The 12,500-nt window shown below is 39.4% G+C and overlaps 1 protein-coding gene across 1 annotated transcript in view; it reads left to right on the top strand.

The window, feature by feature from the left end:
• Nucleotides 1–8,735, top strand: part of gdap2 (ganglioside induced differentiation associated protein 2) — a 38,716-nt gene extending 29,981 nt beyond the window's left edge. Inside the window, exons 11-14 of the mRNA XM_061879540.1 lie at nt 185–324; nt 4,774–4,828; nt 5,046–5,189; nt 7,704–8,735. Coding sequence (XP_061735524.1) covers nt 185–324; nt 4,774–4,828; nt 5,046–5,189; nt 7,704–7,736 — 372 coding nt within the window. The 3' untranslated portion in view covers nt 7,737–8,735. The remainder of the gene's footprint in view (nt 1–184; nt 325–4,773; nt 4,829–5,045; nt 5,190–7,703) is intronic.
• The last annotated feature ends 3,765 nt before the right edge of the window (nt 8,736–12,500 follow it).

The following is a 12,500-nucleotide window of genomic DNA, read 5'->3' as shown; positions in this document are numbered from 1 at the left end:
TTAACTAGCACATATTATTATTGTAAAGTGTGTGAATGTGTGTGAATGGGTAAATGTGGAAGTAGTGTCAAAGCGCTTTGAGCACCTTGAAGGTAGAAAAGCGCTGTACAAGTACAACCCATTTATCATTTATGTATTTATATTGTAAGAGGCAGCCTTAAATAACATAAATACTATTGCACAGGTCCTGCTGTACTTTATCCACGTGATGGACCACATCACGGTCAAGGAGTACGTGATGGTGTACTTCCACACGCTGACAGGGGAACACAACCACCTGGACTCGGACTTCCTCAAGAACCTCTACGACATCGTGGACGCCAAGTGAGTGTCGCTCGGGGGGTGGAAACTTTGAGTGTGAGTGGAAGGTACAGCAAACGGCTTCCTGGAGTCGTCATTTAGCATCCATAAATATCCATCAAATGTCAAATATTCGGTTGAGACGATGACTTCAGCAGACTGCAAAGGTATTGGGTCACATGGCGGCCGATAAGAGAACTTAAAAAGTGGCTTTGATCCACACTTTGAAGCATGAAGAGATTCCACTGTGTCTGTTGGACGCACCCCCAACCTTCACTTGGCCCTCACCTCCTCCATCTTCTTCTTCAACTTCATTTCCACTTCCTGTTCCAAGGGCCTGTGTTTAGAGTTTGGCAAAAGCAGACAGAGGCCATTAAAGAACAAGAACAAGGTTCTAAGAATTTGGAGGGACTTGTTGGGAAAGGGAAAAACTCTCCGAAAAGCATCTTCTTTAAATATGAACACAACTAAAAACATTTGAAACGGTAGAATTAGGTAGTTTTGCACGCTCCTGTTTGGCTACCGAAAGGTGTGGGGTTAGACACGATACTGCATCTTGATTGGTGGGGAGAAAACGGTCACTCTCAGAATAGGTAAACACAAAAAAAAAATGTTTCTTGTGACATTGAAGAAAGTTGTCGTCCATTGCATTAAAATTTAATATTAGGCATTCACAATGGTTACTTTGTGTCTAGCATCACTTTATATTTGACGCTGATGTGTATACTTTCAAAATTAGCACCAAAAAAAACCTAGCATGCTAATATTGGAATGCTAGCGATTGTGCCGCGGGCCATCAAAAAAATTACCTACTGGTTGCAAATGGCCACAGGCCGCACTTTGGACACCCATGCTTTATAGTGTGTTAGCGCTATCAAGCTGTGCACTGTACTAAGTGTATTCTCCACCGGGTGGTCCTTTTTAAAGCACCTTGCAGACCCAGCAAGCCCTGCAGGACATCAACATTTCGCTTCAAACGACCGAGCATCTCCTGTCCGTCCTTTGGACCAGCCACTGTGTGTGTTTCACATTACACATGCCAGGATCTCCTCTGCCATAAATACTTCCAAACCCAGCGTGGACTCGCCCCAGCTCTCAGTGGGCAGTAATTCGGCCTCTCTTTAACTTTGTTCTGGCCCGGATGCCAGCAGAAGCAAGCCCGAGCCTGGCAGGACCAAGCCATCCCGCCGCTTGATCCGCTTCAGATGCGTCTGGGCTCCAGACGGCCCGGACCCGCACTCAGAACCACAATGTTCCACTTTTTACTGGCAATGTTGGATGTGCAGTTTGTGAGTCCATCATTCACAGTGGCAACATGTTGAAGACTTTTAAAAACGTTGGTGCTGTTACAACACGTACATGACCGGACATCACGCTTCTCATTCTTCCTTCATTGGCCTATTTGACCTTTTAATTGTCCAGAACTCCTGAGCACATTTAATGCGTACACATGCAGGCACACTTAGTTTAAATAATGTATTTTAACTGGAATGGATTTTATTTTTCTATTAAATACCAAAAAAATTTACCGTATTTTCCGGACTATAGAGCACAATATATAAGCCGTGCCCACTAAATTTTAGAAGGAAAACGCTAGTTTCCATATATTAGCCACACTGGACTATAAGCCGCAGATACATACGTTGTGAAATTAGTTATTTACACAGGAATATTTGGTTAATTTTTATTTACATACATAAATTGTTTTCAAACGGTGTCTGTAACACGGCAGTAAAACGGCTGATCAAATAAAACAGAAGTCATTGTCATGGACCCACGAGCTGTGCAAGCTAGCGCTCCAATCAGCGAAACAGACTCAATAACTCCACAGTGACATTTTTGGTGAATTTAAAAAACTGAAACAATACACAAAGAATGACATTGAAAGTTTATAATACTAACACAGGCCGGTTCTAATAATATTCAAATATAATCCGGGGGCATTAGATAATTCATTTGCAGGCCGAATCTGGCCCTCACGCGACTCTTGACTTTGACACATAGGATTTAGAAGGTTTAGAATGCTTCATAAAGTGTAAGAAAATAGTGCAAAGTGTGAAAATGTAAACATAGTGAAACATGAGAAGACCCAATTTCTGCGGGTTTAATGGCAGAAAGTTACAGCTGTACTCTAAAGCAGTGGTTCTCAAATGGGGGTATGCGTACCCATGGGGGTACTTGAAGGTATGCCAAGAGGTACGTGAGATTTTTAAAAAATATTCTAAAAATAGCAAAAATTCAAAAATCCTTTATAAATATATTCATTGAATAATACGTCAACATAATATGAATGTTAGTTCATAAAGTGTGAAAAGAAATGCGACAATGCAATATTCAGTTTTGACAGCAAGATTTTTTGTGGACATGTTCCATTAATATTGATGTTAAAGATTTGTTTGTGTTAAAGATTTCTTTGTGTGTGTAGAAATGTTTAGAATTGAATTCATTAATCCAGATGGATCTCTATTACAATCCTCAAAGAGGGCACTTTAAGTTGATGATTACTTCTATGTGTAGAAATCTTTATTCATACTGTAATTGAATCACTTGTTTATTTTTCAACCATTTTTTTGTTTTGTTTTTCCAAATAGTTCAAGAAAGACCACTACAAATGAGCAGTATTTTGCACTGTTATACAATTTAATAAACCAGAAACTGATGACATAGTGCTGTATTTTGCTTCTTCATCTCTTTTTTTCCAACCAAAAAATGCTTTGCTCTGATTAGGAGGTACTTAAATTAAAAAAATGTTCACAGGGGGTACATCACTGAAAAAAAGTTGAGAACCACTGGTCTAAAGGATGAGCGGCTAAGGTGGTGTGATATTAGCAGTCTTGGTTGGGCACGAGCACCTTGCATCATTTACAGATGAGGGACTATGGTCCCTTTTGAACAAAATCCCCAAAACGTTTCCTTTTTTTATTTACAATTTCTTCATTTTTACTTTCTCTTCTCACTCCATGCAAAAAATCAACCAAACTTGATAATTTATAGTGTTACCTGATTCGCTGTTGGCGTGTCACTCCCAATGATCAGTGATCACTTCCTGCGTTGCTCGGTTACCAAAGAGCGAGTGCCTTTGTCCATTCAACCAACCTTGCTTCAATACTTCTGCTTTCTTCCTACTAAGAGGTAAAAAATCATTATCGAATGTTATACCAAACAAATTTTTTATTTTGATAACTGTAAATTCCGGACTATCACCCGCTACTTTGTTCCTATACTTTAAACCCTGCAGTTTATATAACGGTTTGGATAATTGTGGGATTATTCTTCATTAACTGCCATAATATTTTGTGTTGGATAGTTTTCATTAAACCCAAGCAGACACTGAAAAGGTGTGTTGTTGTTTGTGCTATGGCGCCATCTTCCGGACGAGTTCACCCACTGCAGGTGCTACGGGTTGAAAGTGTATTTCCTGTTTAATCCCTTAAACCAGTGGCTCTCAACCTTTTTTCCGTAATGTACCCCTTGTGAACATTTATTTAATTCAATAACCCCTAATCAGAGCAATGTATTTTTGGTTGAAAAAAAGAGATAAAGAAGTAAAATACAGCACTATGTCATCAGTTTCTGATTTATTAAATTGTATAACAGTGCAAAATATTGCTCATTTGTAGTGGTCTTTCTTGAACTATTTGGAAAAAAAGATATGAAAATAACTAAAAACTTGTTGAAAAATAAACAAGTGATTCAATTATAAATAAAGATTTCTACACATGATAGAAATAATCATCAACTTAAAGTGCCCTCTTTGGGGATTGTAATAGAGATCCATCTGGATTCATGAACTTAATTCTAAACATTTCTTCACAAAAAAAGAAATCTTTAACATCAATATTTATGGAACATTTCCTCAAAAAATCTAGCTGTCAACACTGAATATTGCATTGTTGCATTTATTTTCACAGTTTATGAACTTCCATTCATATTTTGTTGAAGTATTATTCCATAAATATATTTATGCAGGATTTTTGAATTGTTGCTATTTTTAGAACATTTAAAAAAAATCTCACGTACCCCTTGGCATACCGTCAAGTACCCCCTGGGGTACGCGTATCCCCATTTGAGAACCACAGCCTTAAACAAAGTGTACTTCCTGTTTAATCCCTTAAACCAAAAGTAAAACCATCCATAGCCTTTCTGCTAGAAAGGACTGTTCATTCGACGGTTGTATGTTTTACAATATAACTAAAACAAATCTTACTTACTAAACAGTCTTAAAGTACAGTGCGGCTACCATACAGAAAGAAAAAAATTATTCTATAATTGAGTGGGTGCGGCTTGTATACCGGTGCGCTCTATAGTCCAGAAAATGTTTTGATCTGAATTTATTGTATTTAGTGTAGAAATGACACTGGAGTTTAAAAGGTCATGTGACATTGAAGTCATAAACCCTGTGCCCAGTCTTTTACATTTGTCTGCCTAATGTTGTTTTTGTATATTTATTATAGCACCTCTTCTCTCTCACAGGTTTAAGAAGAATCTAAAAGCCTTCTACTTTGTACATCCCACGTTCCGCTCCAAGGTAAGACTTCATAAAACACCTTTTACTGTTCCGTGTCAAAATGAACAAATCTTCTTGACGTCTCATAAAACCCATAAACCGGTCTTGATTCAAATGAACGATGGAGCGCAAACTGGAGTCCAAGTCCCATTTGAGAGCAACAGTCTCAGTATTGTGCCAAGAGGATCCAATGGAGGCCTCTGCAACAAGTCACATAACCCTCTCTTCTGTAACCAAGGTGTCCACGTGGTTCTTCACCACCTTCAGTGTGTCGGGCGTGAAGGAAAAGGTGCGTTACCTGGACAGCCTGCAGCAGCTCTTCACCTGCATCAAGCCCGAGCAGATCGACATCCCGCCTTTCGTCCTGGAGCACGACGCACGGGTGAGAACGCCAAACACGTAGATGCAGCTAATTTCAGTGAGTCGGACCGCAAAGACAGCTCCTCTGTGAGGAAGGCCAGCATAGTTCAGCTCCTGGTGAGGAGGAACCCTTCAACGGACTGTGACCAGTCTGGATACAGGAAACAAATTTAAATCAAACGTTTCAGAGACTTCAGAAGGTTTGCGTCAGTCATGAATGCAGCAGCATAAAACCTCAGCTGGATTCTTGTTGTGGATACTCACTGAATACTCACATCTCACATTTGATGATACCTCTGCATCTAGAACGCTGTAAGTACTCACTGAATACTCGCACACACCTCACATTTCAGCAAGAATTTCATGATATCTATACCTAGAAAATTGTAAGTAGTCACTGAATACTCACACACATCTCACATTTGATGATATCTTTATATCTAGAAAGTTGTGAATACTTAATACTTGCACACATCCCCCATTTGAACATATCTCTATATCTAGACAGTTGTAGATACTCAATGAATATTCACACACATCTCACTTTTCTGCAAGCATTTGATGATATATCTATCTCTAGAAAGTTGTAGATACTCAATGAATACTCACACATCTCCTATTCGATGATATTTATATCTAGAAATTTGTAGATACTCAATGAATACTCACACACATCTCACATTTCAGCAAGCATTTGATGATATTTCTATCTCTAGAAAGTTGTAGATACTCAATGAATACTCACACATCTTCCTTTCGATGATATCTATATCTAGAAATTTGTAGATACTCAATGAATACTCACACACATCTCACATTTCAGCAAGCATTTGATGATATTTCTATCTCTAGAAAGTTGTAGATACTCAATGAATACTCACACATCTTCCTTTCGATGATTTCTATATCTAGAAATTTGTAGATACTCAATGAATACTCACACACATCTCACATTTCAGCAAGCATTTGATGATATCTATATCTAGAAATTTGTAGATACTCAATGAATACTCACACACATCTCACATTTCAGCAAGCATTTGATGATATATCTATATCTAGATAGTTGTAGATATTCACCTAATACTCATACACATCTCCCATTTGATGATGTATCTATTTCTAGAAAGTTGTAGATACTGAATACTCACACAGCTCACATTTCAGCAAGCATTTGATGATTACTCTCTATATAGAAAGTTGTAGATACTGAATACTCACACACATCTCACATTTGATGATATCTCTATATCTAGAAAGTTTTAGATACTCAATGAATAATCACACACAGCTTCTATTTGATGATATCTCTATATCTGCAAATTTGTGGTGGTCAGTGTACAGCTTGTATAGTTTTACTTTCAACTCACGGACAGTAAATGTCTTTGCAAAGTATCTGTGTCTAAAGTCAAGCATGAGGACGATGGCGTGCATGAGTGCTGTCGGCACTGTAGAGATGAGGTTCATCGAGGGAAAAGATTAATTCCAATAGGTTACGTGATTATTTCTCCAAAATGTTAAACACACACTCTACATGAATAGTGTGATGTCTCCTACACACCTGAACACAATTACACACCTGTGTGATGGGAGGAAAGGAGGAAGGAAGGTAGGTAGGTGAGTTGGTCGAGGAAGGAAGCAAGGAAGGACAGATAGAAGAAAGGGAGGTGAGTTGGTAGAGTAAGGAAACAAGGAAGGAAGGACAGATAGAAGAATGGGATGAAGCCAGGAAGGGAGGAAGGTGAGTTGGTAGGGTGAGGAAACAAGGAAGGAAGGACAGAAATAATTAAGCAAGAAAGGAAGTGCGGAGGGAAGAAAAGGAGGAAAGAAGGAAGACAAAGCAAGAAAGAAGGTCTGACAAAAGAAAGGGAGTAAGCTAGGAAGGAAGGCCGGTAAGTTGGTAAAGGAAGGAAGCCATTAAGGACACAAGGAAGGAAGAAAGAAAGAAGCAAGGAAGAAAGGAATGACAGATCGGTGGTAGGAGAAAGTAAGGAAGGTAAGAAGGTAGTAAGGATGGAAGGAATGTAAGAAGGAAAGAAATAAGAAGGAGTAACATGCAGTAGTTTAATCGGTGATGTCACCATGAAGAAGCCAGCGAAAAAAAGTTAAATTTCCTGTCCAAGATGTTGAAGTCAGTGTCATAAAAAGTAAATATTCATACTTGTGTTGACACATCTTTATACTGCTGTACAAGCTGTACACTGAATACTCTTACCTCCTATAGTAGTGGTAATAAAAAGGTCCATGGGTCTCACAAAGCACGGTCCATGCTCCGATAAGCAGCGTGAGAGAGGAACAGCTGAGCTGGAAAAGTCTGCTTGGCTTGGAGGAAGGCCACTTCCTGGAGTAGAAGTTTCCACAGATAAAGAGCGCCTGAATAAGTCATGTTTGCCAGACCAAGTGGGTCGAGGTCAGGTCAGCTGCTGAAGACCACTGAACACTTTTTAAAACACCGTCTCCTAGAAACCTGTTCCTGGTTGTCTTCCCTGACCACAGAAGACCCAATAACCTGACCTGCTCTCTGTCCTCTCCACAGGTGAACGGACCATGCCTGTCTTCTGGTCTGTGACCCAGCCTTTTTTGACCTGGGCTTTCAGAGACACTGTCCCCTGACATTCAGTTCACTCCGTGTGGACCTCGTTTGGTTCTGGGTCCTACATCCCATAATGACACGGTCGTCACGCTGGAACAAGACGCTGGTATGATGCTACGTCTTAGTATGTTAGCCGTTAGCGGCACCCCTGTTTGGATCAACCTATTTCTTAGCACCTTGAAACATTCCCACCAAACTTTCTCCACTTGACTTATTTTTTTCTACCAAAGTTAGCCAACGACTTGATCACAAAATTAAATTTTTTAAAATCACCTCCACTTTCGGCTGCAATCCTCCGTTGTGATAAAGCCGAGTTCTTGTGGTGGCTAATGTATTAGCCGCTATCTCCTTCACTCCTCTGGTTTCTGCTTTCACTTTTGTTTTTTTTTGTTTTAGCACATTCTCCCTTTTGCCCCACTCGGAGTGTTCACTCACCAGTCCAAACGTGGTTTCTCGCGATGACAAAGGCGAATAAAAGCAACCACGTCTCCAGACTCGTCTTCGGCTAATTTCCTCAAAGATGTGAAACAACGTTTTCCGATTGTCGATTATCAATTGAGCCAAATAGACTTCTTGGAAATGTATCTATTCTATTTTTTTTGTTGAACTTTTTAAATTGTCGGAGCTTACAGTGGGAAGGGGGTTCATACGGCCCTATACGTCGCGGTTTACCTGACACATGAAACGTGACGAATTAGGGCGTGCACTACCCACTTTTGCCACCAGATGGCAAAAGAGTGTGAAATATTTTAAAATGTGTTTAGTGGCAACTCCGGCTTTGACCATAGCATCAGACGCAGTCAGTTTTCAGTAGAAGCCCCACCTCTTCCTGTCACGCGAGATCCAACCAGGAACGGGCCCGTATGAACTCCTTCCCGCCCGTACGCAGGTGGTCGACTGTTTTAAGACGTCAACTCTTGTTGTTTTGTCAACTTTTTTTTTACACTATTGATTAAAATGATTTGCTGTAAAGAATTGTGGTTGACTCACGTTTTCTGGTGAGACCAGACTTTGGTGCCGCAAACAATTTTGTCGTTTTAGCATTTCTGCAACGGCTCAAGCACTTGGCGGAGAAACCGGCGTATTCGTAGCTTACGGTTTCTAAGTCAGCCCAAAAATAACTTTCTCAGCTGTGGTACTCTGTTGTAATACACTTTTTCAGCACTTGTGGCAGTAATGACAAAATTAAACAAACAGAAGAAGTCTGGAGCTAAGGTCATAGAGCAGGGATGCCCAAACTTTTTCCCGTTAAGGGCCAAAGTGAAAATGTGCCATAAAGTGATTTTTAGCATGCAATGCCACCACGAGTTAGGACTTTAGCCTTATTCCGCTACGTATAAATATTATCTAGCCCAGATTGTCAAGTTTAATAGATGCCAACATTTTATGCAAATATATTTTATTAGCTTTTACAGTTAACTTTTTTGACTTTTAACCTTTTTTTTAATAGAATTTTATGATTAAAAATGGACAGGTCAGTGACCAGAATTTTATCATAAACCGTACAGTGTTTTTACACCAAATTACTGTAGATTTAAAACTTCAACACTGTTGTTTATTGTAACAATTTTGGCAACTGAACTGCTAGGTTTTTTTTTACCGTAAACTCTATGGCCATTTTTTGTACAGTTTATGACTGTAAGTTAAAAAAATGTACCACTGTTATTGCTTTAATTTTAGTATACATTTTTTAGACATTACCCTATGAACACACGGAATTATCGAAAATGACTACTGATACCGATTACTGGGCACCTCATTGGTTCAAATGTAAAAGGTTCAAATATAAAAGGTCCACATCCCTAATGGTGAAGCAGTTTGGCAAGCGTATGACGTACGTGCCGTGCACCAGCGGAAAAATACATCCTTCTCTCGCACATTTTAAAGGGATGGGGAAAAAAAGTGACATCGAGTAGATGAAAACGTGATCGTGCGCTCCAAGTTTTTGATGTTCTTGGTGCTCCGAGCCAGACCAAGTTCACTTGAAAGATCTTTGGTTTCGGGGTGCATGACTTCAAGCCCTTTTATCATCTGTGGCTCCGACGTCACTGGCCAAGAACTTTTCCCACAAAGTGAGTGTGTGTGTATTTGTGTGTGTGTCATTTAGAGACGTCTCTTGTCAAAGTCGTAAACTTCACACAATATCGACTTCATGCCCAGTATCGCACAAGGTTTACGAAACGTTCATGTGTTTGTTTTGGAGCGCTAATACCTGGTCACCCTCGTTCATAAACACTTTATAATGGGACTGACTGTCTGTGAATGAATTAACCGACAATGGATGGAGTCGCATTATGCAAAACCCGCTTTTCTTGCCTTGTTGGTACCTTTTTGTGTATTTTGGATACCCATTTAAATTCATGCAGACTTATGCATTTACAAAACCAATGTGCCTTTTTCTGAATGAGCCGTTAGCATGAAGGAAAGGGGGCTGTTGACAAAATACAAAAGAGAAGCGTAATATAACTCAAGTAGGAGTAAACATTACTCATCCAAATATTTGCTTGATTAGGAGAAGTGAGTATTTACAGAACTACTTAGGTACCGAGTAACTGATGAGTAACTTCTTAAATGTTTTCTGTTTTTGTGAGAGAGACGGGAACACTATGTAAACGTCTCTTTGCCGTGAGGGTTCTCTTGATTCCGAAAGATCTTCCGTGAGCCCGGTAGACAGTTTGACTACAGTCTTTTTATTTTGCCACAAGGTTTGCTTTTCAGCAGTCTGTTTTCGGCGTGTTTCTCTCGCTCCCTCTCTAGCTCCCAACTCCAACCCCCTGTCTCATCCTGGCTGCTGCTAATAAAGGCAACAGGTGACTAGATAACAAAGCCCACCTGGGCCATCTACTCACCTGTCGCTGTCTTCGAGGCCGGTCCTTGCACACCCCGTTCTGCGGCATGAAAAAAAAAAAACTCTATGTAGGTCTGACTTAGACCTAGATTTCATACATTGACATCTTTAAGCAAAAATCAACAGGAAGTTGGCAAAAACCCCTTTAAAACAAAAGTTTCCTAAAAATGTCATTTTTGCCTCTTTGATCTGTAATTTGACCCTCTTAAAATGCTTCATAACTCAACAAACTGGACACACACATCAGGACTGATAAAAATTGCGATCTAATTTAAAAAAAAAAAAAAAAACTCAAAATTGCGCTCTAGCGCCCCCTTGGAATAAAACACAGACAAAACTTCTGTTGGGAAGAAAACACACGTTTTTAACTTCCGGTAGGAATGTCATAGAGACATGAAACCTCTCTGTAGGTCTCACTTAGCCCTACATTTCATTTATTGATATCCTTCAGCAAAAATCAACAGGAAGTTGGCAATTACCCCTTCAAAACAAAAGTTTTGTAAAAACCTGTTACCTTTTTTCAAACATTATCTCCTCTGAGCGCGTTTGTTGTGTTATTACATTCTAATTTGATATTAATCATGTTAGTATGATTATTGTCTGATGTAATATTAATCATCTTAATTTGATTATTATTGTATCACTAATATGATTTTAATCTTAATATGTTTACTATTGTATTCTATCTAATGTAATATAATTCATCTGAGACATTTGTGATTAAGGGCTGGATAAGTAATTTGATTATTATTGTATCTGGTGTAATATTAATTTTACTTTGAAAATATGAGTGTAGTTTTTGATGCGTGTCCAAGATGAGCCTGTGTTTCTATTACATCCCGCTGGCTCCGCCCGTTTCCGCATAGGGACTTTTGTGTTTGTTCTGCTAATTACTGTTTGTTCAACTTTTTCTCAACGACTGCTACACTTGTCACACACACTCATACACAAACACACACTTGCACTCACGCACGCACCCACTCACACAACACACACACAGAACACGCACACACACACATACATATACACACTAGATTTTTGACCACTTCATTAGGTGCACTGTATCACTGGCCACTTCATTAGGTACACTATATCACAGACCACTTCATTAGATACACTATATCACTGGCCATTTCATTAGATACATTATAACACTGATACAACAGTGTTTTTCAACCACTAGTGTGCCGTGAGATACAGTCTGGTGTGCTGTGGGAGATTTTCTAATTTCACCTATTTGGGTTAAAAATATTTTTTTGCAAACCAGTAATTATAGTCTGAAAATGATGTGTTATTGTTGAGTGTCTGTGTTATCCAGAGCTCGGCATAGTAACCGTGAAATACTCTTCCATATCAGTAGGTGGCAGCCGGTGCTATTTGCTTTGTAAATATCGGAAACAGCGGGAGGCAGTGTGCAGGTAAAATGGTGTCTAATGCGTAAACCAAAAATAAACAAAAGGTCAGTGCCCCTAAAAAAGGCATTGAAGCTTAGGGAAGGCAATGCAGAACGAAACTAAAACTGAACTGGCTACAATGTAATCATAAACAGAATGCTGGACAACAGCAAAGACTTACCGTGGAGCAAAGACCACAAAGTACATCCGAACATGACATGACAACCAACAATGTCCCCACAAAGAAGGATAAAAACAACTGAAATATTCTTCATTGCTAAAACAAAGTAGATGCGGGAAACATCGCTCAAAGGAAAACATGAAACTGCTACAGGAAAATACCCAAAGAGAAAAAGCCACCAAGGTAGGAGCGCAAGACAAGAACTAAAACACTACACACAGGAAAACAGCAAAAAAAACCTCCAAATAAGTCATGGCGTGATGTGACAGGTCGTGACAGTACACCTACTTTGAGGCAAGAGCTATATTGATGCATTC

This window comes from Nerophis ophidion, linkage group LG19 (genome assembly GCF_033978795.1).
Source record: "Nerophis ophidion isolate RoL-2023_Sa linkage group LG19, RoL_Noph_v1.0, whole genome shotgun sequence".
In the NCBI taxonomy this organism is placed as follows: Eukaryota; Metazoa; Chordata; class Actinopteri; order Syngnathiformes; family Syngnathidae; genus Nerophis; species Nerophis ophidion.
Note: the sequence above shows the minus strand (reverse complement) of the source record. Positions and strands in the feature narration are given on the sequence as shown.